Consider the following 23714-nt stretch of genomic DNA (forward strand, 5'->3'; position numbering starts at 1 on the left):
GCAGGAGACAACAGTATGTTTGCGTTCTGAAGTTCAGTTTAGTTCCACCTGGTGATCAGCATTATAAAATGTAAATTTTGAAGCTTTTATTGGGGGAGATTAGCTTTTCAAACACGGAGAGCATTTGATTTCATTGTGTGAGAATGCAGTTCATACTGATGCAGGTGAAGAGACCATTGTGATGTGTGCCAAGTTTACTCAAAAATAAAGAGGGCTGGCATGTCTCAGTTCTCTGATATACTCTGTGAGACAGCATTAGAAAACTTTGAAATGCCAAGCTACCCTTTTGAAAGAGATTTAGATAGAGTAACATTTAAATCTTATAAACATTAGTAAATAAAGTAAAAAACATAATGTCTTGGCAGAAAATTACAACTACCTTTTCCATTAAGTGTACAGACATTTCCTTTAAGTTCAACCCTAAAACACAATGCAGTGCACAATTCAAAACGGTAAAACACCTATGAAAAATCAATACAGGAAATTACCACAGACTTTTTATAGTGTATATAAACAGATAAATCAGATAATTTTATGCTTATTTATTTATTGCAATTAGATCAGTGTTTTTGTGGCACACAGACAATGAGGATATTAATCAGGGACTAGAACATTACAAATATTTACTTACACTAAATACCACCAATAGAAACTAGAAAAAAAATTATAAGAGAGAAAAACTGGCAGAATTCTTCTAAATATTATCTTGTTCTGACAAATAATACAATTTATATGATATTGTCATTGTTAGTTGACTGGTTAGACTAATATAACAAGATATAGTGTTATAAATGTACATTAAAAATGTCAACATAAAATTATTTAAAAAAATAAATGAATAAAAAAAAGGGCTAGAGGTCCAGTATTGTTACTTTGTACATTCCTAGTAGAAGATGTCTGAGTATAGGGACTGAGGTAGGTCAATACGTTACACAGATTGTCGCCTATTTTTTTCTCTGTGGTTACTGAAAAACAGAACCTGTCACTGGCTGAAAGGTTTTTTAAGTCCTGTTTGAGCATTCATAGAGAGAGAAACCCTAGATGACTGGTACAAGTTGTTTTACTTCGTTTTAAACGTTTTTGAAGGGACAGCCTCAATATTGTTCTTAAGAAAAACTGTTGCCGTTGAATAGAGAATAATGAAGAGATGGTCTGTGTCCATTTTTGTTCTTCAGACTGTATTTATAGTAAATGAATTCACACTGGCAGCGCTGCTGAGCTCTTCCTGGCTTCCGCTGCTGTGCCATAGAACAATACAGTCTCTGTGTGAGTCTTTAATACTGTCTCTTTGGCCACATCTCACAATCTAAAATCTACCCTCGCTCCTCTCCTCGGACTATTTATCGCTTCCTCTTTAGATGCAAGATACTGGCACTGTTATGTGCCCTCCGCTGAGATGATCTCATGTCCTCTGACATGACACTGGGACTGGCATGTGGAACAGTTTGACAGATGTGGGTTTTTTTGTCTGACAGATGGTGCTACTGTAATAGACTGACACAGAGAAGATGAGCTATAATGAAACATGTTGGGTCTCTTTAACAGTAGCGTGTTCTTTAAAGTTGGTTTGTGCATGTGTATGTGATGCAGTGATGTGCCAAGGCCATTCAGCCTAATACATTCAGTGAGAATCAAATTACATAGTGTTTACTCTGCTTTCGTCTCTGCCAGTCATTTGATATTGCAGCCCTTTTGTGTACTTTTCTTAAGAATTACAAACTCTAACCTGATCATAACATTTGAGAAAATAAAGCTATTCAGTTGTCACTAGCTGATGACAGGCTGCCAATTCTGAAGCAGTTTGCAAAGTGACAATTTTGCCTCAAGTGGTTATAACCAAAGTGGTCTTAACAAGCCAAACGTGGTTAGTTAGCATGTTCGTAGTTAGCAGGTTGGTCTGTTTCTGTGGCACTTGTCAGCTGGTCAGGTGGTAAACCAGTTGGCTGACCAGCTAAACAAGCATACACCAGCAAGGTTAAGATGAAAAACCAGTTTAATCAGCATACACCAGCTAGGCCAGGCTCAGAGACCAGCTAAACCTGTTAGACTATGATGGGAGAGCAGGTAAACCATCTTAAACCAGCTAAGATCAGAAACCCTGGAGATGTGTATATTAGGCTGCTGTGTTTTACATGCTCCTCAGAGGCCATCTTTAAAGAGATTTGCTACTACGCACACTACTGTGAGCTTTTAACTGAATAAACATTCATCACGTAGTGCAAGCCTACACTGAAATCTGCCCGGTGCCTCCATGGCAAACCCACACAATCCTTAATGGCCTGCCTTATGCAGAGATAGAGCACTGGATCTCAGCAGGAAAAGGCTGTTGCATGCTGGGTATGCAGCCTCTGTAATTTGGGAATGATCAATGAGGCTTCTCTAGCCGTGGCAGCAGTGCTGTGGGAAATAGATTAGCTATCAGCGTACGAGGAGAGGCAGACTCACCTGTGGGCTGCAGATCCCTTGAGGAGACACAGCTCTGCACTAACACTCTCAGCCGATGATACTTCAGAAATGAACCCGCGTGCATGCTAACATGCCATTACGAGGAGTGTTTGGAGGGTTTGTTTAGTTTCGTTGTTTAGTGCCGCAGAGAGTCAGAAAAATAGGTGGGTATGTTAAAAGCTTTTTCTCAGAGTATGTTTTAATCGGTCCTGTTTTGTGAGTGTATTTGTGTGCGTTGAAAGTAACAGTGTTGAAGGATTTGTGTGGGTGCGCTGCACAAATTTTGGTGCACATGTGTAGGAAGAGGTAGATGATGCTTGTTGCCTAGCAACTCCATTACAGCTCTACAAAAGACATGATAAGAGAGCTGCTCTGCTTAAAAGATTGCTCTATTTTTGCATAAAACAATGTTGAAATCTTTATACACCCCCAGTGGCTTCTCTTTGTATTTTAAGTCAAGAACAAAATTATTGTGGATTTGATGGAAGCTTGATATAAACTTGTGCGTGGGATACAGGAAGGTGAAATCCCGGAATAACCCCATGGGAAGAGCACCAGATGGTCTCCTCTGTTTTACCTGGAAGGGAAATGGCTCCACAGGAAGTTCAGGAAGCAGGAAAAAGTGGGGTCAAACTGGATCAAAAGCTGCTTACTGCTACAGAGAAGTCAAGCTGCGCTCCACCACTGAGGAGCAAACTGCTGTTGACATGCTCATGTTTTATCATACACATCCTCGTTCTGAAAAGAATTGTTCTGCGTTTGGACCGCAGCAGATGAGATTTTGGGAGGGAGTTGAGGAGTAGGTCCTGAGGTTATCCACTGAGAAGTCAAAACAAGCCAAAACAAAACCCCCTTCAACTCCCTCGGCAATACAGTGACAGCAAGTTCACAAAGAGAAACATATACAGTATATTGTATCTACAGATTGGAGACATATAATTAAGTATTTGTGATTGATATGTCACAAGTACATTAAGAATGCCTATTCAATTCTAATTTGATTTCTGAATTTGAATTGAGGTAGCGAACAGGATGCAGAATGGCAATTCCATATTGAATGTAAGTGAAAGTGACACGTGAAGGCCAAGTATGGTTTCTCACTCTGAATTTGTCTCTGCATTTAACTCATCCAGTTAGTGCACACACATTAGGAGTAGTGAGTAAAGAATGAAAGATACAGCTATCTTCAGTTTGAACAATATATTTTTTAATTGTTTCTTATTCTGAAACAATAAAATGAATAAAAATAACCTAACAAAATTCATTTTATGAAATGTTTTGTTTGAAAGTGTGTTGTATTTATTTATTTATTTATTTATTTAAATTTTGTCATGCACTACTTTTCAAAAGTTTGGGATTGGTAAGATTTTTTTTTTATGTTTTTGAAAGAAGCCCCAAATTTCACCAAGCCTGCATTTATTTGATAAAAAATACAGTATAAAATGTTATAAAATATTATTACATTTTAAAATAACTGTGTTTGTTAATATATTTTAAAGTGTAATTTATTCCTGTGGTCAGAGCTGAATTTTCAGCATCATTACTCCAGTCTTCAGTGTCACATGATCCTTCAGAAATCAGTCTGATATGATGATTTGATGCTCAAGAAACAATTATTATTATTATCATCCATGCTGAGAACAGTTGCTGCTTCCAATTTTTATGGAAACCATGTGTTTTTTCAGCATTCTTTGATTATTAAAAAGCCGATTTAGGATGCGGCCCCTTTAAATCCTACGACTGCCTTAAACAGCATAAACAAAGTTCACACAGCTAATATTACCCTCAAAATGGATCTTTACAAAGTGTTCGTCATTCATGCTGCATTCATGCGTCAGATCATGTGAGTATTGTATTTATTTGGATGTTTACATTTGATTCTGAATGAGTTTGAGGCTATGCTCCGTGGCTAAAGCTAACATTACACACTGTTAGAGAGATTTATAAAGAATGAAGTTGTGTTTATGAATTATACAGACTGCAAGTGTTTAAAAATTAAAATAACGACGGCTCTTGTCTCTCTGAATACAGTAAGAAACGATGGTAACTTTAACCACATTTAACAGTACATTAGCAACATGCTAATGAAACATTTAGAAAGACAATTTACAAATGTCACTAAAAATATCATGTTATCATGGATCATGTCAGTTATTATCGCTCCATCTGCCATTTTTCGCTGTTGTTATTGCTTGCTTACCTAGTCTGATGATTCAGCTGTGCACAGATCCAGACGTCCTGCCCTTGTCTAATGCTTGAACATGAGCTGGCATATGCAAATATTGGGGTCATACATATTAATGATCCCGACTGTTACGTAACAGTCGGTGTTATGTTGAGATTTGCCTGTTCATGTACTGAACTCTTGTTATTTAACTATGCCAAGGTAAATTCAATTTTTAATTCTAGGGCACCTTTAATGTTTACTTTTTGAATAAATATTTTAATTTTTTTTTTCAAAAAAAAAAAAAAGTTGACCTTGAACTTTTAAATGGTAGTGTATAATGCAAATACATTTATATATTTTTTCACTGTGTATTGTCAGAACAAACTGCTAACTTTAAACAAACTTTTGATGAAAGCTTTTTGAAGTCAGACAATATAGTTACAGCATGTACAAGGGCTGACAAGGCCATACTAACCAGCTAAACTCTGACCCATTATTAGACTAGATTGGGACACCATTACATGTGCATCCAAAATACACCATATCCCTCTTTTAAAGACCCCCTGTGATGAAAATCAAGTTTTTGATGTCGTTTATATGTCTATGTTGTGTTTTTAATATGCTTCAAGACTGCTGTGAATCAAAGACATTCTCAAAAATGCAGTTTGAAATCGTCCTTGTTCTCTACGTCACAAACATGTTGTAACCAATCCCGTTAACGTGCGGGCGGGCTTTAGCATATCATTACTATGCTGTGAAGGGGGGGGGGGGGGTCTCAAGGTAAGCAAGGTTATCCTGGTATATTTTTCTATTGATATGAAAAACCAGGTACATTTAGCAATATAGCGGGTGAATTATGTATGTTACAATGTTAAAATGTTCTGAGTTTTTCAAAGCATTTCTAAGGATGCTAATTGTTAGAAGGCAGCTGTCTGACTCTGAGATGGTGAACGGGAACATGGATTGTGTAACATTAGCAACACATTATTAGCTGTTTGATAACATAGTCAAGCCAGAGGCTAATCATATCAATTACCATTATGTGTCAGAAAGAGCGATACATAAAACGCATTGCCATTCTGAAACACATAGAAGACCCTGTACAATTCGCTCTTCCTCTTCTTCTTAATCAGTATCTGGTTTAAACATACAGTATATTAAACCGGTATTTACACTTGCCATTGTGCAGCATTTCTTACAGTAAAGCTGATTGCATATACTAAATGAAGCAAGGGTGTAGAGTTACATTCAAGCTATTTTAAAAATCCTTTCAATATGTCATTTTGGTGATCAAAGATGAGTTTTAAGGGATAACATGATTGTCTACAGTACAGGGGGACTTTAACAATGTTTCTGGATTCACTGCAGTGAAAGCAATATAAAAGTTTGGTTAAACGTATGTGTAGATAGTGTGTGTAAAGTGTGTCTGAAACTGGGAAATAGTGGATCAAGATGGAGCAGCTGGCTGGGGAGCAGAGCAGTCCAGTCCATGGAAGAGCCGCCCCACCAACCACTAGCCAAGAGAAGAGGCAAAGCAAAGGAATGGGGCCAAGCTTTAACTAATCACTTTCCATCCGCTCTGCCAGCACCATGGAGACTCAAACGTTACTATTAGCCACCTGCCAGCCCTGCCGGCACCAAGCCCCGATATGAGGTTTGGTTTTGCCCCAATTCTGTTTGAAATGGCCGTTGAGGGTGATCACAATCAGGCCAGTTCATGAGCATGAAACGGGTATTGCTCCCAAGGTACTTTGACACTTGGAGCCATTCCCTCCCTGGGCTGGAGTCTGTGCTCTCTCTGCCTGTTTCTGATCTCTTTGATCCGCTGTCAGCATTTGGGTGATTGGATTGTAGGAAGAGCACCTCTCAGAGGATGCTTTCCTTTCCGTCTTTCTCATTCACTCTGTCGTTATTATGAATGAACAGAGGAATGTGTTGCGTTCGCACCGCGGGGCCCTGCATGTAAAGATGTGTGTCGTGGAGCTCACACTGAAAGCAGAAATGTCTTTATTAGAGTGCTTATGTGTGCTGTATAGCGTGAAGCAAAGACCTCAGCAGTCAGAGCGGATGAAGGGGTCTCATTGTGTGCATTCTGGGAAAGCCCCAAAGTAACGACTCTGGTGAGGTGTGGACATTTTCCTGCTGCTACTATAACAAGATGCGAGCTTGACACAGAGAAATGAGCTTTGATGCTAAAAGATGTAAATGGTGGATAAAACTAAGGTTTGGATGTGAAATGGGATATAAAAGAGAGTTGTTGCTATGTTTAGCTTAACTATTGTTTGCTTTCACAGTAGACCATTTTCCTCAACCCCAGAGACATCAATCAATGCTGGCAAGCCAATGCAAATGCAGCTTTATAATCAGCCTCTTTTTTTTCACTGAAAGATTTTAAGTTGCTTTTGTTTGTGCTTATGAAGCCTCTTTCTAAGCAACCACTGACTTGCAGAAATTTACTGCTGTTTTTGTTTCACTATATGAGAGGGATTCTGAGGTATTGGCCTAGCTACTGGGTAACAACCATTTTTAGATTAGTGGCTAGTAACTATGCAAAATAAAGCTGACAAAAGATTAATGATGGAACCTTTTGTGTATACCTTTTATGGAAAGTTTTAACCTTTTTAAAGTACCATGTATTTTGTGCTTGTTTATAGGGCTGCACAGTGTTGGCCAAAAAGTGTGATTATATATCAATGTCTTAATAAGAATAATAAATTAATAAAAATGTTTTAAAAAGAAATATTACTATATATGTAAATATGTATGTTACTTTTTTACATTTACATTAATACTTTTTATTTTGACAGAAAACTGCAGGGAGCCCTTAAAGGCCCACTGAAGTGCCTTGGAAAGCGCAGCTTTATTCACTGTGTTGACGTAATTTCAACTGAAACAGAAAGACAGAGTAAGATATATCTAGAAGCTCCTCCCCTTTTTTCAAAATAGCCAATAGCATTTCACCTAGATCACAGCTCGGCTAGAGCCGTTGAGCTCTTAAAACCCAATCTCTAACTGTTTCTCCTCCATATTGCTTTAAGATAGAGCATTGTTTGTAGAATTCAAATGTGTCCGAACGTTTTGTGGTGTGCGCCGACTCGTGCATATGATCTGCTCTGTGCTCTCGTGTCTCCGCACATGTTGCGTTCCCAAATGCATGTTATAAGTGACAAGTTGAACAATAACATAATAAATAGCACTTCATTAAATACCACGGTATGAAACCTTCTACAAAAAACTTCTAATTCCTTTTTGGTACTTTGTTGCATTTTTTAGGTTATACCCTAAAACTGTCAAATACAGTGCTGCTTGAAAGTTTGTGAACCCCTTGCAGAATCTGTGAAAATGTGAATAATTTTAACAAAATAAGAGAGATCATACAAAATGCATGTTATTTTTTATTTAGTATTGTCCTGAGTAAGATATTTTACTGTACATAAAAAATGTTTACATATGGTCCACAAGACAAAAAATAGCTGAATTTATTAGTTTTTATGTTTTATGATGGTTGTTCATGAGTCTCTTGTTTGTTCTGAGCAGTTAAACTGAGCTCTGTTCTTCAGAAAAATCCTCCAGCTCCTTCAGATTCTTCAGTTTTCCACCATCTTTTGCATATTTGAACCTTTTCCAGCAGTGTCTGTATGATTTTGAGATCCGTCTTTTCACACTGAGGACAACTGAGGGACTCAAACACAACTATTAAAAAAGGTTCAAACATTCACTGATGCTCCAGAAGGAAACATGATGCATTAAGTGCCAGGGGTGAAAACCTTTTGAACAGGATAAAGATGTCCAAATTTTTCTTATTTTGTTTAGATATCTTTTAGAAAAATTAAGTACAATATTCCTTGATCTTCAAATTCAAAAAGTTTTTCACCCCTCAAAATCATACAGTCACTGCTGGAAAAGGTTCAAATATGCAAAAGATGCTGGAAAACTGAAGAATTTTTGGGACCTGGAGAATTTTTCTGAAGAACAGAGCTCAGTTTAACTGCTCAGGACAAACAAGAGACTCATGAACAACCATCATAAAACATAAAAACAGTCATGGATCATCCAGGTAACCACACACAGTATTAAGAATCAAGGGTATGTAAACTTTTGAATGGGTGATATTTATAAATTCAGCTATTTTTTGTCTTGTGGATTCTACGTAAACACTGTTTATGTAAAATATCTTACTCAGGAGAGTACTAAATAAAAAATAACATGCATTTTGTATGATCTCACTTACTTTGTTAAAATTATTCACATTTTCACAGATTCTGCAAGGGGTTCACAAACTTTCAAGCAGCACTGTATTTTGTAAAATATTGCCTCATAGTTTGATTCATTTGGATCACCAAATTATGGTCCAGCTAGCATGTTTATAAATCCCAAATTGTGCATAAAAATAGTGTTTGCAGTGTTTGAAGTCATTTTTGCAAACGCACCATTTTTTCATGAGGCCCAGCTGTGAGTCACTGTGTTGTAAATGTGACTTCTAAAGTTATTCCAGATGTGTCACAATGTTTCCTCATGCCCATGGCTACCGTGCATACACTTTGTCACAGTTTATGGGCCGTGTGTACTGTTCTTTTGTTTGTAAACATGGTCCGTCAAATTTAAGCCTTAGTTAATCCTCTTGGTACAGTTCAAAATTAAATTAGTCCCCCTGCACATATTGCACTAATGTCACAGTCTGTTCAGTTGTGGTTGGATTTATTCAGCACACAATATTCAGAGTATTACTCTGATTCTGAGCTTTAACCTTTGCTGTTGATAGAGACTTGCTATTGTTAAACTTCAACAAAAAAAGTACCAATAGTTCTTTGGCATGGTAATGTTGTATTTTTGGATACTATCATGATGGCAATGCCATATCTTAAAATACAATTTAAATACTATTGCATGTACTGTAAAATCATTCAGTACCATATATAGAGTATATAAGACCAGGGGTTTTAAAAACATTTTGATGCCAAGGACCTCAGAATATGATGATCACCTTGCAAGGGGTAAATATTCAGGTAAATATTAAGTGTCATATTATTGACAAGACAATGTGTTGTATCCTTTTATTTTTGTCCATTAAATAATTGACTTTTATTCTACTGTTGAAAAGTTTGGGATTTTTTAAAAGAAATTAAAACTTTTATTCAGCAAGGATGCATTAAATTGTGCATTAAAAGTGGCAGTAAAGACATTTATAATGTTACAAAATATTTATATTTCAAATAACTGCTGTTTTCATGAACTGCTCTGTCTATTTATGAAAAATAAATACAATTTTAAAATATATTAAAAGAGAAAACAGTAATTTTAAGTTGTAATAATATTTCAAAATATTACCAATTTTACTGTATTTTTGGTCAAATAAATGCCTTGGTGAGCAGAAGAGACTTCTTTCAAGAACATTAAAAAATCGTATTGACCCTAAACTTTTAATTGTATTGGTTATTTTCTTTTGTACAAAATAAAAAAAATTAAAATAGGTATTATTTGTAATTTTTTTAAATGTTTTTTTTTTGTATGTTAGAGTAAACCTATCACTACTACCCTATGTTTTGGTAAGGAAAACACAAATGGAAAAGCAAACTGTACAATTCTGTGGTACACTAGTTGATACGGCCGAGTAGACTTTTGGCAGCATAAGCACAATACTTCTTTTTAGGTTCCAGGAAAATTTCAAGCGTTTTCACTGTCCGTTTCAAATTAAAAGAACACAGCTGCAGATGTACGTATAAGATGCATTCTTGCTATAACACATTTCCTTACTGTTCCTCATCTGGCATCCAGACCACTCAATGCCTTTGACTCATCACCACTCCAACTTGTTTCTACAAAGCCTCTGAACAACAGATGAGGCCCTGAGTCTTTCAATGACTCCTCGCCCTGTCTTTTTTGTGCATCACCAAGTACGCTACACTTGTCCCAATCCGGACGCCAGCAGAGAGAGATGAGTCACGGAGACCCTTTTCCACTACATCTCATAACATTCTTCTGTCTGGAAACAGCGGATGTGCAGAATCAATCGTGGCTGGGCAGCATTCGCTGTTTCTCCCCTTGTTGCTGTCTCTAGTCCTATAGCCAACGCTTTGATTTTCCCATTAGAGCTTCTGTCTCTTTTTTCCACTCCAATATTTTAGTACAAAGGAACAATGGATGTCGTGTTGTAGGGGAGTCATTTCTCCTCAGTCAAAAGGCAGTCAATCTGTCTCCTGTGTGCTTCTGTTGGAAACTTCATTCAGTTCAGGTCATTTCAGGTGTGAGAGCGCTGTTGTCATTTGGGGGGGGGGGGTGTATTCAGGCTTGACAGCTGTTGTTTACCTCTTGTAGACTCTAATAGTACATGCTGAGTTTTTATGAGCCCTATTTGTTGTGGGCTCATTAATTTTTACAAAGAGGCAAAACTCCTCCTCTTGTCCCCAGAGCGAACATCTCCAGGCTCTTATTTGTACCTCTAAATGTTTTCATACAACGAAGCAACCCAGTTCTGTCTGTGTCAGTGTGATGTAATCTTTTGTTTTCGGTTTTGAGGACCAGACTATTCAGCGGGCTAACTGTGGTCACTATAAAAAGATCTGAAGGAAGTGTATACAAAACAGTCCTGAGAGAAGTTAGGCAGGGTTTAGATTTGCTTGATTATTATGTGCATTGAAGCTAAGGGTGATGTTTATTATTGCATTGCTTATGTAGCCGAAGAATGGTTTAATTTTCAGCTCTTTGTTAATGGAAGAATATTGGAAGGATGATCAAGAGTCAATGACCCATCAGTCTCAATCTTGTTTATCATCATATATCAGTAAATACTATTTCACAATATTACTGTTTTTACTGTAATTTTGATCAAATAAATGCAGCCTTGGTAAGGATAAGATTACTTCTTTCAAAAAATCTTAAAATCATACCGAATGCATTTGGTTTATTTGTATCCACTCAAAGGCAACATAAACCACTATTTCCCACTATTAAAAAACAAAATAGACATCAGTAATAGGTCATCCTATTGATGTAAACAACTGAATAATTGATAAAAGATGTGAAAATAGAGTCTGCACTTTTCACACAGCCATCAGTTCTAAAATACGTACAGTACCTTTCATCTGAAGGTCTGATTTCAGAGACAAAGGTTGATAAACAGACCAAAATCAGCAGCTCACTATAGATAGAAATTCTCCTCTGTAACATTTATTTTTTGAAATAGAAGCATGCATGTTTCCCATAAACACAGGCAGCCATTTACTCGGGACTTACTCCATCCCTGTGTTTTATTTAATATCAGTTCCCACTCTGCTCTGTTTGGACACATTAGGCCAGGCCCGAGAGGTGAAAGAGTTAAAAACAGAGCAGAAAATGACACACAGATGTTCTCTGTCACACTGAGCAGCAGCTGTTGAAAACAGCCCTGTATTCAGGCTGACTGATGTAGATGGCTGCGAGCAGCTCCACTCCAGATGGAATACGGACCTCATATGGCATATTCTGATCTGCTTCCAAATTCCACCGCTCATATTATAGGCCAAATAGAAGCCCTTTTACCAGGTGTTAAAGATTTTATCACCTACAGACCAGTTAAATCTGCAAAGCCAAAGCCACAGGCTTTGAATGAATGGACACTGTGAACATTCATCCTGTCTGCCATTGGTTGATCAAACAGAACCCATCTCAAATGCATGCCAGTGGTTGAGCCATTGTTGCTGTGTTGAGTACTTGGAAGAATGTTTTAAAGGATTAGTTCACTTTCAAATTAAAATTTCCTGAAAATTTACTCACCCCCATGTCATCCAAGATGTTCATGTCTTTCTTCAGTCGAAAAGAAATTAAAGTTTTTCACGAAAACATTCCAGGATTTTTCTCCATATAGTGGACTTCAATGGAGCCCGAACGGTTGAAGGTCAAAATTACAGTTTCAGTGCAGCTTCAAAACATTCTACATGATCCCAGACGAGGAATAAGGGTCTTATCTAGAGAAACCATCACTCATTTTCTAAAAAAGTCAAAGTTTGAACTAAATTGTTATATACTTGCACTAGCATATTGTATATGACAATTTAGTTCAAACTTTGACCTGTGAAGGGCAGTAATACACTCAACTATATGGAGAAAAATCCTGGAATGTTTTCATCAAAAACCTTAATTTCTTTTCGACTGAAGAAGGAAAGACATGAACATCTTGGATGACATGGGGGTGAGTAAATTTTTAATTTGAAAGTGAACTAATCCTTTAATAGTACTTTTTGGGGCCTAAATCTTGTCTCTGCATAAGTCGTGATTGGAGTACATAGCTATATATTCATCGCTTTTTCCTTATTAGGGTCATGGGGGGCTTGAGCCTAACCCAGCATCTTGGTCATAGACAAGGAAGATTGTGGGGGAAACCGGAAGCATCATATTAAACCTGCATCCTGGTCCTGGTCCTGGTGCTACACCAGTATTCAGTCCTCCACAGAGTCTCTTTATGGCTGTGCTGATGTAGTGAACGGCCCCTAGAGACAGGCAAAGCATTCTTCCCCATGTCTGCTGGGAAACAGGACAGTTTGCCATCCATTTACGCAGGTCTATTTGAATGCAGACTAAAAATGGTCATGGTGTATAACCTCAAATGACAGCAAAAGTATTTGGTTTTCTGTGTGTGACAAGGATGCATGGGTAAGTGACAGTACTGAACAATAGTTCAGACCCACACAGCTGAGAAGAATGATTCTCCTCTCTAATTATTACAGCCAAACTATGAAGATTATGTGATGTTTATGTAAAAGTATACATTTCAATAGTTGATTATGCACCAAAAATGATCATAGTCCTATTTCAAGGCATTTTCAGTTGGAAGTTGTAATGCAGTGCAGAGTTTTAGGTACAGGGTGTGTCATTTTGACTGCTGGTCAAGCTCTAGTACACACACAGTATTCTAGTACAAATTCAAAAGCTGCTCAGTCACACATGCCCTTAAAATGACAATCCTAAAATAGAGAATTTTCCAATGCAAATATGAAATTCAGGCCTTAAATAAGATGTACTGGTCTCAAACACTCATCTGTGCAAATGTTGCTACTTTTTGCTACAAAAACTGTATATAAAACCCTAGTATCATAGAACATGCTGTGAAATGTCCTTAATCCCACAGTGTACTATTGTTGATTTTTAAAAATACTTATCCTTCTTTCCCTTTCTTTTTTCTTTAGAATTGCTGGGCTCTGCCAAGAAGGTGAATGTCAACTTCCAGGACACTGATGGGTGAGTGGGACATATAAGGACTTTATATGGCTCCATGTGGTAGACTCTTGTAAACATGATTGTTCTTGTCTGACTGCCAAATATCCTCGGGATTTGCCAGAGCTTATGTGCACTTGTTGGTTTAGAAAAACTTTTATCCAAGTCTCTTTCCCAGTCAGTCTCTCTCTTGTCTATATCTGCTCTGTTCTGTATCCAGTTCAGATCCATATACATTACAGAATCGTTTTGAACCATAACTGCTCTTTAATTTAAACATTATGGCCCGGTTTCACAGACAGGGCTTAGCCTAAGCCAGGATTAGGCCTTAGTTCAATTAGGATATTTAAGTGGCTTTTATAAGCGTACACTAGAAAAAAACATAACTTGTGTGCATTTTGAGAAAAAACAATGGCAGGGACATATTTTAAGATAAGTTTCTTTCAGTTAAAACAGCTCAAACATGCATTTTAGTCTAGGACTAACTTAAGCCTTGTCTGTGAAACCGGGGGTATATGCTTAATTACTATACAGTACTGAATCACAAACCCACTTTTCAGTCCAAACATGAAAAGATGTTTGTTAGATTTTGAGTTGTGAAAGGATGGATATACTGCTCAAATTTAAACAAAAGTATGTTAACTTTTTTGGGCTGTCAAATGGTAGTGGAACATGTTACTATATCTGTTGTTTTTGATGTAATCATTTGTTGTTTTATAACACTTTTTAAAGGTACACTATAAATGATTTATTATTTAATCTTTAGTTAGAAATAAACAAAATATTAGTACATAAAAAAAGAGTTATTGCTTTACGATAATCCTTCAGTAATGTTTTATATTCAGAGCTGTTGGATCTGATTTGGCGGGAAATGTCCACAAACAATAAAAATAAAGTCCTGATACAATTTTATGTTTCAACCACAGATGGTCATAGAGAGCTCAGGATTTTGTGGTATACCTTTTAAATGTGGCTTAAGCATCCAAGTGCTCTTTGGGACTGTACATTGCACGGTGACATTTTTATGTAGATTGCTGATAAAGTCTAACTAGATTATGAGAGTATGACAGACATATTTGCTCTCATCCAAATTGTTTATGCCACATTCAATAATTTTTTCAGCCGTACTTGATGTTTCTTTAGTTTTATCTAGTTTGTTTCAGTGGCAGAGAGCATTGTGTTATTTGTGGCAGTGTGTTATTTGTGTTAGCTTCATAGAGATGAATCAGACATTTGTTGGGCTGCTTTGTTCCATATCTCCTGTAGAATGTTGCATAAAGACTGACGTACATATTGGTTTTCAATCATGCGCTCTACTATAGTTTTATAGTACTAGAGTACTAGAGTCCAGCACAACTGAAAAGAAGCCTCTGTGTTGAGACATAAAGCAAATGGTGGTTTGTGGTTTGTCAAAGAACAGAAAGAGACCTGGATTAAAGCACCAGTGTTTCTAGTGCTGCATGGTCAATTATTTCTGTTGACACAGCTGAATAAAACAATGGAATAAAAAAATAGGGATTCAATACTATTGGAACCAGGATTTTAACAGATTCTCTGTGACTTCATCAGATATTATCTCGTTAAAAAACAATGAACACAGTGCACGCTCAGCAACAAATGATTCTTATGAACTGATTCTTTTTAATGATCCAGTTGTGTGTTAGCCATTTAATTCAGCCAGACACTGAATCATTCAGAGCTGTTGCTAAGTTCTCAATTGACTGAACAACCAAGACTGTCCTCCAAAAAAAAATTCCACCTGACCTTATTTAGTTTAAAATTAAGCTGGCGTAATAATAATGACATTGTCATGTTACGTATGACTGTCGTTACCAATCAAAATGTGTGTTCATTTAAATGAAATGTGTGGACTTTTTACTCAATTTTTCCTATTTCCATTTAGCAAAACTCATTTTGTTTATTAACAACTACACCCACCCCACCCCTAAACCTACCCTTAGGGATTTATAGTGCATATACACTTTATGAGCACAGGCGTTCCCTGGGATCGTACCCATGATCGCATGATCACATGATCGCATGTTGTTATATATTGCAATGCCAATTGAGCTACACGAAACCAGAAATATGATGCAGATAAAAGAGTACAATGCATTAAAATGAAAGTGTCCTGTTGTCGATAGGGGCACAACTTTAGTAAACGCTCCTATGGGTCATATTTCAGGGAAGTGACAAACAACCTATATAGGCGTATTGGTCGGAGAACATGTTGGAACAACCATCTTCATCTAGCAATACCATAATTTGTCAACTAAAAAAACATTTTATATTTTTTTTACGGTGTGTTTACTAAGTATAAATAGCATCCTTACACACGCTATTTACACTTGCTCTGCCTACCAATGTCTGGTTGGGCCACTCAAGTTTTCAAAAAGACGCATGGAATTCAGTGTTTTCAATGGCGCAGCAGAGGTGAGTAAGGCTCGCAGACCTAGCTTTTAACGCAATCGCCGTGGGTTCAAATCCACCTTTTGCCGAGCTCGCATTTATTTTATATTAAAGTAATGTTCTATGTTTTTGCTCCGTTTTTGTGTGTGTCCCTTTAAATGCAAATGAGCTGCTGCTCCCAAGAAGGGGGCGGAGTTTCAAGAGCTCATGTTAGCAGCGCTGATTATCTCATGCAGACTCACTGAAAATGACACAAACTGTTCAGCCTTTTATGTTCAAACCGGAGTCAGACAATGATGGAGAGACTCAAGAAGAAGTGACAACATGTAGAATGCAACAGGACACTTCTGAACGGTTAGTTGATGAATTTATGTAGCTGATGTGAAGTTAACTATCTTAAAGTCATTGAATAGCATATTCTGTCATATAATCTATTAATCGCTCATGTGGGAACTGTTGTAAGATCCTACAGGGCCAGAGAATATATGATGCATGAAGATAGATGAAGACAGGTATAGTTTAGTTTAATTACGGTTATAACTTATGTTGTCATCTTGCCTTTATGACATGCTATTGCATTTGTGTTACATACTGTAATGCAGTAACATGGCCTCACCCCTTTGTTGCGTGTTCTCTGGGGCAGGGTTTATGTACATTTTAGGGTTAGTGATGTCACCAACCTGTGAAGAAGCTCATTGTAGTCCTTACCAGCCGTTTGTTGTAGTCCTTAAACAGAGAATTTTTTAAAAATAAAATATCTCCCTTTGCTTTGAACTTTATGCTCTAACAGCAACATTACACACTAAATAAAGTTAAAAAAGTGAAATCATAATCAACCACCTCTTTAAAAATGTTTATTGGGTAGGGTTAGGGGAAGGTGTAGGTAGGGTTTTTATTCTCCCAATAAAGCAGCATCCATTTAATAATTTTAATAAATATAATCATTTACACTCTATGATATTATTGCATCCTGTAAATGTACTAAATGTTGTTTGAAGCAACATTCCTTCTCATGGTCATTCATGTTTATTTGATGCTATGAACTAGTAGGAAGAGATGATTGGTTCACGAGCCTCTTGATCTGAGGCGCTACAACAATCTATCACGACACATTAAAGAGCCACAAAATGTTTTTTATTGTTCAAAAAACTACACAGTTTGAAAGCTGGGACTTTGTTTAATATGATAAGTAACCTGCTCTGTCGACGTGTGGTCAGTGTCCTCTTTGCTCCGCGATGTATTTTTCACTGTGTGTGGCTTGACAGCGCCATGGCTTGTCTGACAAAGCAACGGTAACTAAGGGGGGCGGGTCTTTGCGAAGGGTCAATTGCTATTTTCACTTAAACCGTGTCTACACCGAACACGAGCGGCGCGACGTGTCAAAAGATAATAGAACCCATTATAATCAGAGTTATTGTCTACACTGGATGCGGCACGATGCAACAAATTCCAGACAGTAAACGGATTCCCCGTTCTACGTTCAGTGTAGACAGTTTTAAACTGTTGCGGTGCGATGCGACTTGAAAAAAGTCGCATCTGGTTTAGACACGACGTTAGTGTAAATGGCATATCGCTAAGATAATGCTGCATTTGTCACTTAGTGTAAATAGAATATATCACTTTTTTTAAGGAGCCAATAGCTCCCTATTTTTATTTATTTTTATTTTGTGTGTGTGTGTGTGTGTGTGTGTCTGTAGTCAGTGGAGCACAGTCTATTCTTCAGCCAGTATCGGCAGTGTGATGGAGCACGGAGACAGAATTTCACAGAATTTGCACCTCACATATAAAAACGCACTCGTGCACACAGTGGATGGGCAGGCAGCCACAAATACTCACAGATTCTCACATGCGCAGACGGACAGGCAAACTCACACTGACGCACTCTCACACATATGCAGTCAGACAAAAATACACAAACATTATCTAACAAAACTACCCAAAACAACACACCCACTAGTCATACTATCTCAAATGAACCAGAATACGGCAGGGCCTGTCTTGCTTTTAGCCCAGAGATCCAAAGATCAAAGCCTGTTTTATTTTGCCGTAATTTGTCAAGCTGTGAAACCAGCAGAATAATTAAAAAATCTCTTCTATTGATCACTGTCACTGAACAACGGCGGCATTCATCACAGCTCTGCTTCATGGGTTTTAAGGAAATGAAAGCTGTAACTCTAAACCGACAGATACCTCTGTGCAGCCTGAATCCTCACATGGTGTGTATTTACACATGCAGCCTTGCTCAGGCCAGGCTCACATTTGAATCAGCAAGATAAATGACTTGCATATTAACTCCTTCTCCATGGACTATTGCTTTCTACACAAAGTTAAAATTATGTTGTCTGCTGAGTGGAGAATATAGCGGCAGTGAGAAAATGGAATGCAGGCTAGACGCTCTTCGCTGAGGTTAATATGGGTAGTGGTCCATCTAGCCTTGAAATGACAGTCACACATCAACATCTTCCCCTGCAATCACTTTAACATCTCACACCATGGGATTAATGAAGGTACAGCTACAATGTCTTGAATTATAAAAAAAATAAATAAATTGTCTTAACCATAGCTTAGCATACATGTTCCAATGTTCCAGCATTGCTAGGCGATTGCTGGGTGGTCACTGGGGCATTGCTGTGGCGATTGCTATAGAGTTCTAGGTGGTAACTAGGACATTGCTAAGTGGATGTTAGAATTTTTTTGTGGTTGCTAGGGCATTGCAAAATGGTTGCTTTGGTGCTCTAGGGTGTTACTAAGCAGTTACTGGGGGTTCTGGGTGGTCACTATGGCATTGCTAAATGGTTGCTAGAGTTTTCTTTGTGATTGCAATGATGTTATAGGTGGTTGCTAGAGTGCATTGCTAAGTTGTTGCAATGGTGTTTTAGGTGGTTGCTAGGGCATTATTTAGTCAGTTGCTTTAAGGTGATGATACATGGGGCAACTTTCTGAGCAATGTTGCTGGGCACTGGTGAGACACAGGGTAACTAATTAGGGCAACAGTCAGTTGATAGCAACTAGGGCTGGGCAATATATCGCATGCGATTGTCACGCGCATTAGTGGTAATCAGGGAACCGGCTTTACTGACAAAATGCCCAGCCGTAGTAGCAACCTATCAGAGAGGAGCAAATCTATTGCCAACCTTATTATAAACACTTGTTAGGCACTTTATTTAAATTTTTCACAAATTTTCTTGATTTTTATTAAATATAAATGTCTTCCCGATAAGGAATAGGGAGAAGAGCGAGTTTGGCAAAGGCGGATTCGAACCCTTGTCAATCGCGTCAGAAGCTACTTTCATGTGCCATATGCCCTACAGCCTACACCACTGCAGACATTAAATGGCACGTGCTTTTTTTTGTATTTTACTGAAAACATTCGATGGCTAAATTACAGCCTATTCACATTAAATTGGACATCTGTTGGTATTTTAAGCATTAAATGAGGTAAATTCACTGCTTTGGGTTAACACATGACAACTTACCGAAATAAAAAGATAAAAGTTCACACACCTTTTCTTCGCTTCACTGCCGCTAAGAGGCCGCCATCTTGTTTGAATTTTTTCTGAAACCTCCAAGCCGGTCACGTGATCGTCTGCTGGCAATCTGATTAGAGGATGTCAAAAAATTGCCCGCCACCGATCTAAAGTATCCAGAAAGCAATTTGTTGCTCATTCTCAATGGGAAAGTGCCCAAACAACATTGCTCAAAAAGTTGCCCCGTGTATCATCACCTTTAGGGTTTCAAGGTGCTTTTTGTAGTTGTTAGGGTGTTGTGGGTGTAATGGTGTTACTAGGTTTGCTTACTGTATGTCTTAAGTTTCAGTGAGTCTTGGGGAGATTTGTAATGCTGATCTCTGATGTCTATAGCATGTGTGGGAAAGTTTTGTCTGGATGAAGTTGTTTTAGGAAGATTAATGGTAATGAGTCACAGGCACCTCTAATTAAAATAATGTTATTATTATCATTATTGTATTTGAATCTATGTTTATGTCAGACCTGCACTGTAAAAAGTGGTAACTTGCAATTGTTGTGTTAAAGAGCTATTTCTATCTAATCTTACCCTTAATTTTAGTTTTGTTGGTATAACCTAATATATTTAGGTTGATTCAGTAATGTTAAAAAACATATTATTATTTGAATAAAATCAATTAATTCATAGATGATACCACATGAAGCACATTTTTTTCAGAGTGTTTTCCAGAGCATTTTAAGATGCATCAGTATCTTGAGAGAAACAGCAGAAATGTAGCGTGAGGAATGTGAGGTGCATGATGCTGATAGAAGGATCCTCAGCCCTGTGGTAGAACGTTCTGGTGGGTGTCTGCAGGAACATTAAAAACAAAGGTTCTTTAGATGGGGCGCACACTAAGGCTTGATTTAAAGGCTTGTTGTGACAATGTTTTAGACAGATTTGTGAAGGCAGTGCTTCTCAGTGCCACAGGCACTCAGTGTGAAGGTCATTGGTACTGACAGCCACACAAATACACACTTTCATTGCGGTCAAGAGTTGAAGCCCAGCAAAATAGGAGGCTTTCAGTGGATTCTAAGATAAGCTCTATTTGAAATGAGCTTGAGAAACATTGCAACATGACTGCCATCTGCTGTGAGGCTGTGTTCAGCGAGATAATCTTACCGTTTCATCTCTCCTGCTGCATCTCACACGTCTCTGATTGTCTCAACCACGTACCATAACAGCTATGGATCATACCAAACATGCTTGTCCATTTCTTCCAGGTGGATTCAAAGTCTGTCCCACATGACCTGATAACCATAGGGTTCCTAGACAATGTTTAAGGGGGCTTTGTTCTCTTCTTTTATCTGCGCTCACATAAATATCTCAGATTAATCAGCCCCATAAAAAAAAAAAAAAAAAAATCTAACTTCACTTTTGAAGCAATACATATTTCTCTCAGGCACAACAGCTCATTTCAGGTAAGAAGCTAAGACTGAAATTCTAGAATAGCCCACACATGATAGAGCTACAGAACGTACACATAAATTTAATGGTATATTCAGTTTTGGTGGTGGGGATTTTGATTCTAGGATTAGGCTTTTACCGGTGTTACGCGGTTTTCAGCCATACGCTGATTACATTACTTGCTCACTGTGGCACCGCCGGCACTATCATTTTGTTTTTTTACTGAAATAAAAACCATTTAGTTCAGTTGGACAACGGATGCAACATTTATTAACTGAAAGCGTCTGCTCTGCTTCTTACAACAAGAGCTGTTGCATCACACAGTGACGATGTGAGAGATGATTGACAAGATGATGGCAGAGGATTTGGTGCGCAACAGACCCTGAGTGTCTTGTATGTCTTGTAAAATGTCTTGTAAAATGTGCAGTTGGTACCGGTGCTCCCTATAGACGGAGTACACGTGATCATGAATTCAAAAGTTAAAATAAAAAGCGAGCGCACATTGATAAGCTATTTCAATACCCCGCATATTGATAACGGCTCCCTGGTGCCCACAAATTATAGGCCCATATACCAGTGTGAAAATTTCCTCACTGTGACATTTTGAGTGTTTCGAGTTTGTTCAGATTCATTCATTGATTCGTTCTGTGTCCATTTTTTTAGTTAAATATTTACACTAGCAAGAGGTGACAAATGGTCATTTTTATGTGCTTTTAAGTGAGTCGTTGAATTGATTTACAAAGCACAACTGAAACAATTCTCCTCATGCATTTGCATCCTAAGTGTTTTCTAAATGACGAACAAAGCAGATTTGAACATTATCTCCTGAGCTAAAGCTGTTTAATTAGAGAACTTTCATGTGGTAGAGACATAATCATAACTTAATAATCAATCTGTTTTTTTCTTGAACAAATCTTGTGAAAAAAACATTCTTGTTCACTTTCATGCACTGACTCATATTTCTCTCTCACTTTTGAAGCCAATGAGACCTGGCTCAATATGATAAGTGGCTGAAAAAAACATGATAATTTATTTAGTTATTTATTTTAAGCCAATGTTGTCTTTTTATAGCTTGATAAAAGTCATGCTCAGCAGTTCATACAATGGAGGGAAAAATTACAGTTTTTTGAGAGAACAGTGTGTGCAATAGTGGGAGTCAGTGTAATAACAGTATTTTGATGATCAAAAATGACTTCCTCTATAAACCTGCATCTTGCTGATGTCTTCAAAACACACAGCTTGTGCAGATGCAGCTCAATGGCAGGATTAATGATGCTGTTCTTTTATTGAATTCATTTCAGTGAGCATTAATAAAGTCTTAATTGTTCTGTCTAAACCCAATCAGTTAATTATGATTTTTCTTTTTATGAACTGCAACTCTGCATTTTCTCCCATGCAGTTCGTCATCTTAAGATTTTTAATATACTAAGGGTTCCTGTTATTGCTGCCAATCAATATAACAGAACAAATCAATTCAGTGAAAGCCATACTGTGAGTTGCTTTAAAGCCATACAACTCACTTTTTTAAAGATGACATTAATTTAAAAAATTTTCATATGAGCATAGGTAGCAAAAATGTTTGCAAGTAATGAGTACTTTTATTCAGCAAGGATGCATAAAATTAATCAAAATTGACAGTAATGTTCTGTTCTGTTGAAATTTGAAAGGGGTTCTAGTATGTCTGTGATTTGTGGGGTTACAATAGCACTAAGACTATATGTTGCTTTATTTAAAAAGCAATGGCTTTTGTTGTTGTTGTTGTTTTTATGGGTTCAAGTGCATAGCATTGAAACCCTGTTGTGCAGTAATTGTTAAAATTTTCAGGTATTTTGGATTTTTTGAAAAACCTACTTCTGCGAACTAGGTTTTTGACCCGATCGGAACCAAACCAGTGCAGCAAGATTCTTGAAATTTTCCTTCACGGTCCCTAAGGGCCAGTAAAACGTTTGAAGTGGGTTGAGCCACTTTATCAAAATGGCTATAAATTGTAAACGGATTGAGATATTTCCACCAAACTCAGCACAACTTTGTAAGAGCTCATTCTGTGGTTGTGTGAAAAAGGACGCGGCGACTGGCCACTTGATGGCGCTATAACAAGAAAAAAAAAACATTAAAATGGCTATATCTACTTCTCCGTTAGTCTGATTTACTTGAAAATTGGCATGCAGTGTCTTTGTCTCATGTGCCGTGATTGTCTATGAGGACTGTAGCTGCGTATTATTTCAAAGCCTGCGTCCTCTGGAGGTTGCATTTGAAGGCTGCATACTTCATCGGGGTGGTCTCATATAAGAAAAGTAACTGTTAGATTGCAAAGTAAGAAAGAAATTACAGTATTTTACACTTCACGAGGAATAACAGTTCATTTTATTCTGGATACTTTTTTTAAATAAGACATCCTTGATGGCGCATGCAGCCTTCAAATGCGACCTCCGGAGGACGCAGCCTCCGAAATGAGATTCAGCATATTATTGACATATCTCAAAAAACATGGCTGTCATTGGCCAATTCATTTTGAGCAGCTATCAGACAAGGTTACACTCTAAAAACTGCTGGGTTAAATATGGAATCAGGGATTGGGTTGTTTTCACCCAAC

The 23714-nt window shown here is 37.6% G+C and overlaps 1 protein-coding gene across 7 annotated transcripts in view; it reads left to right on the plus strand.

Moving 5' to 3' along the window:
* caskin1 (CASK interacting protein 1) overlaps nt 1-23714 on the plus strand; it is a 107088-nt gene that overhangs the window by 45744 nt on the left and 37630 nt on the right. For all 7 annotated transcript variants that reach the window (XM_067382241.1, XM_067382243.1, XM_067382247.1 and 4 more), the window contains exon 2: nt 13774-13825. In XM_067382241.1, coding sequence (XP_067238342.1) covers nt 13774-13825 — 52 coding nt within the window. The remainder of the gene's footprint in view (nt 1-13773; nt 13826-23714) is intronic.

The sequence above is a fragment of the Chanodichthys erythropterus genome, chromosome 3, assembly GCF_024489055.1.
Source record: "Chanodichthys erythropterus isolate Z2021 chromosome 3, ASM2448905v1, whole genome shotgun sequence".
NCBI classification, from domain to species: Eukaryota; Metazoa; Chordata; class Actinopteri; order Cypriniformes; family Xenocyprididae; genus Chanodichthys; species Chanodichthys erythropterus.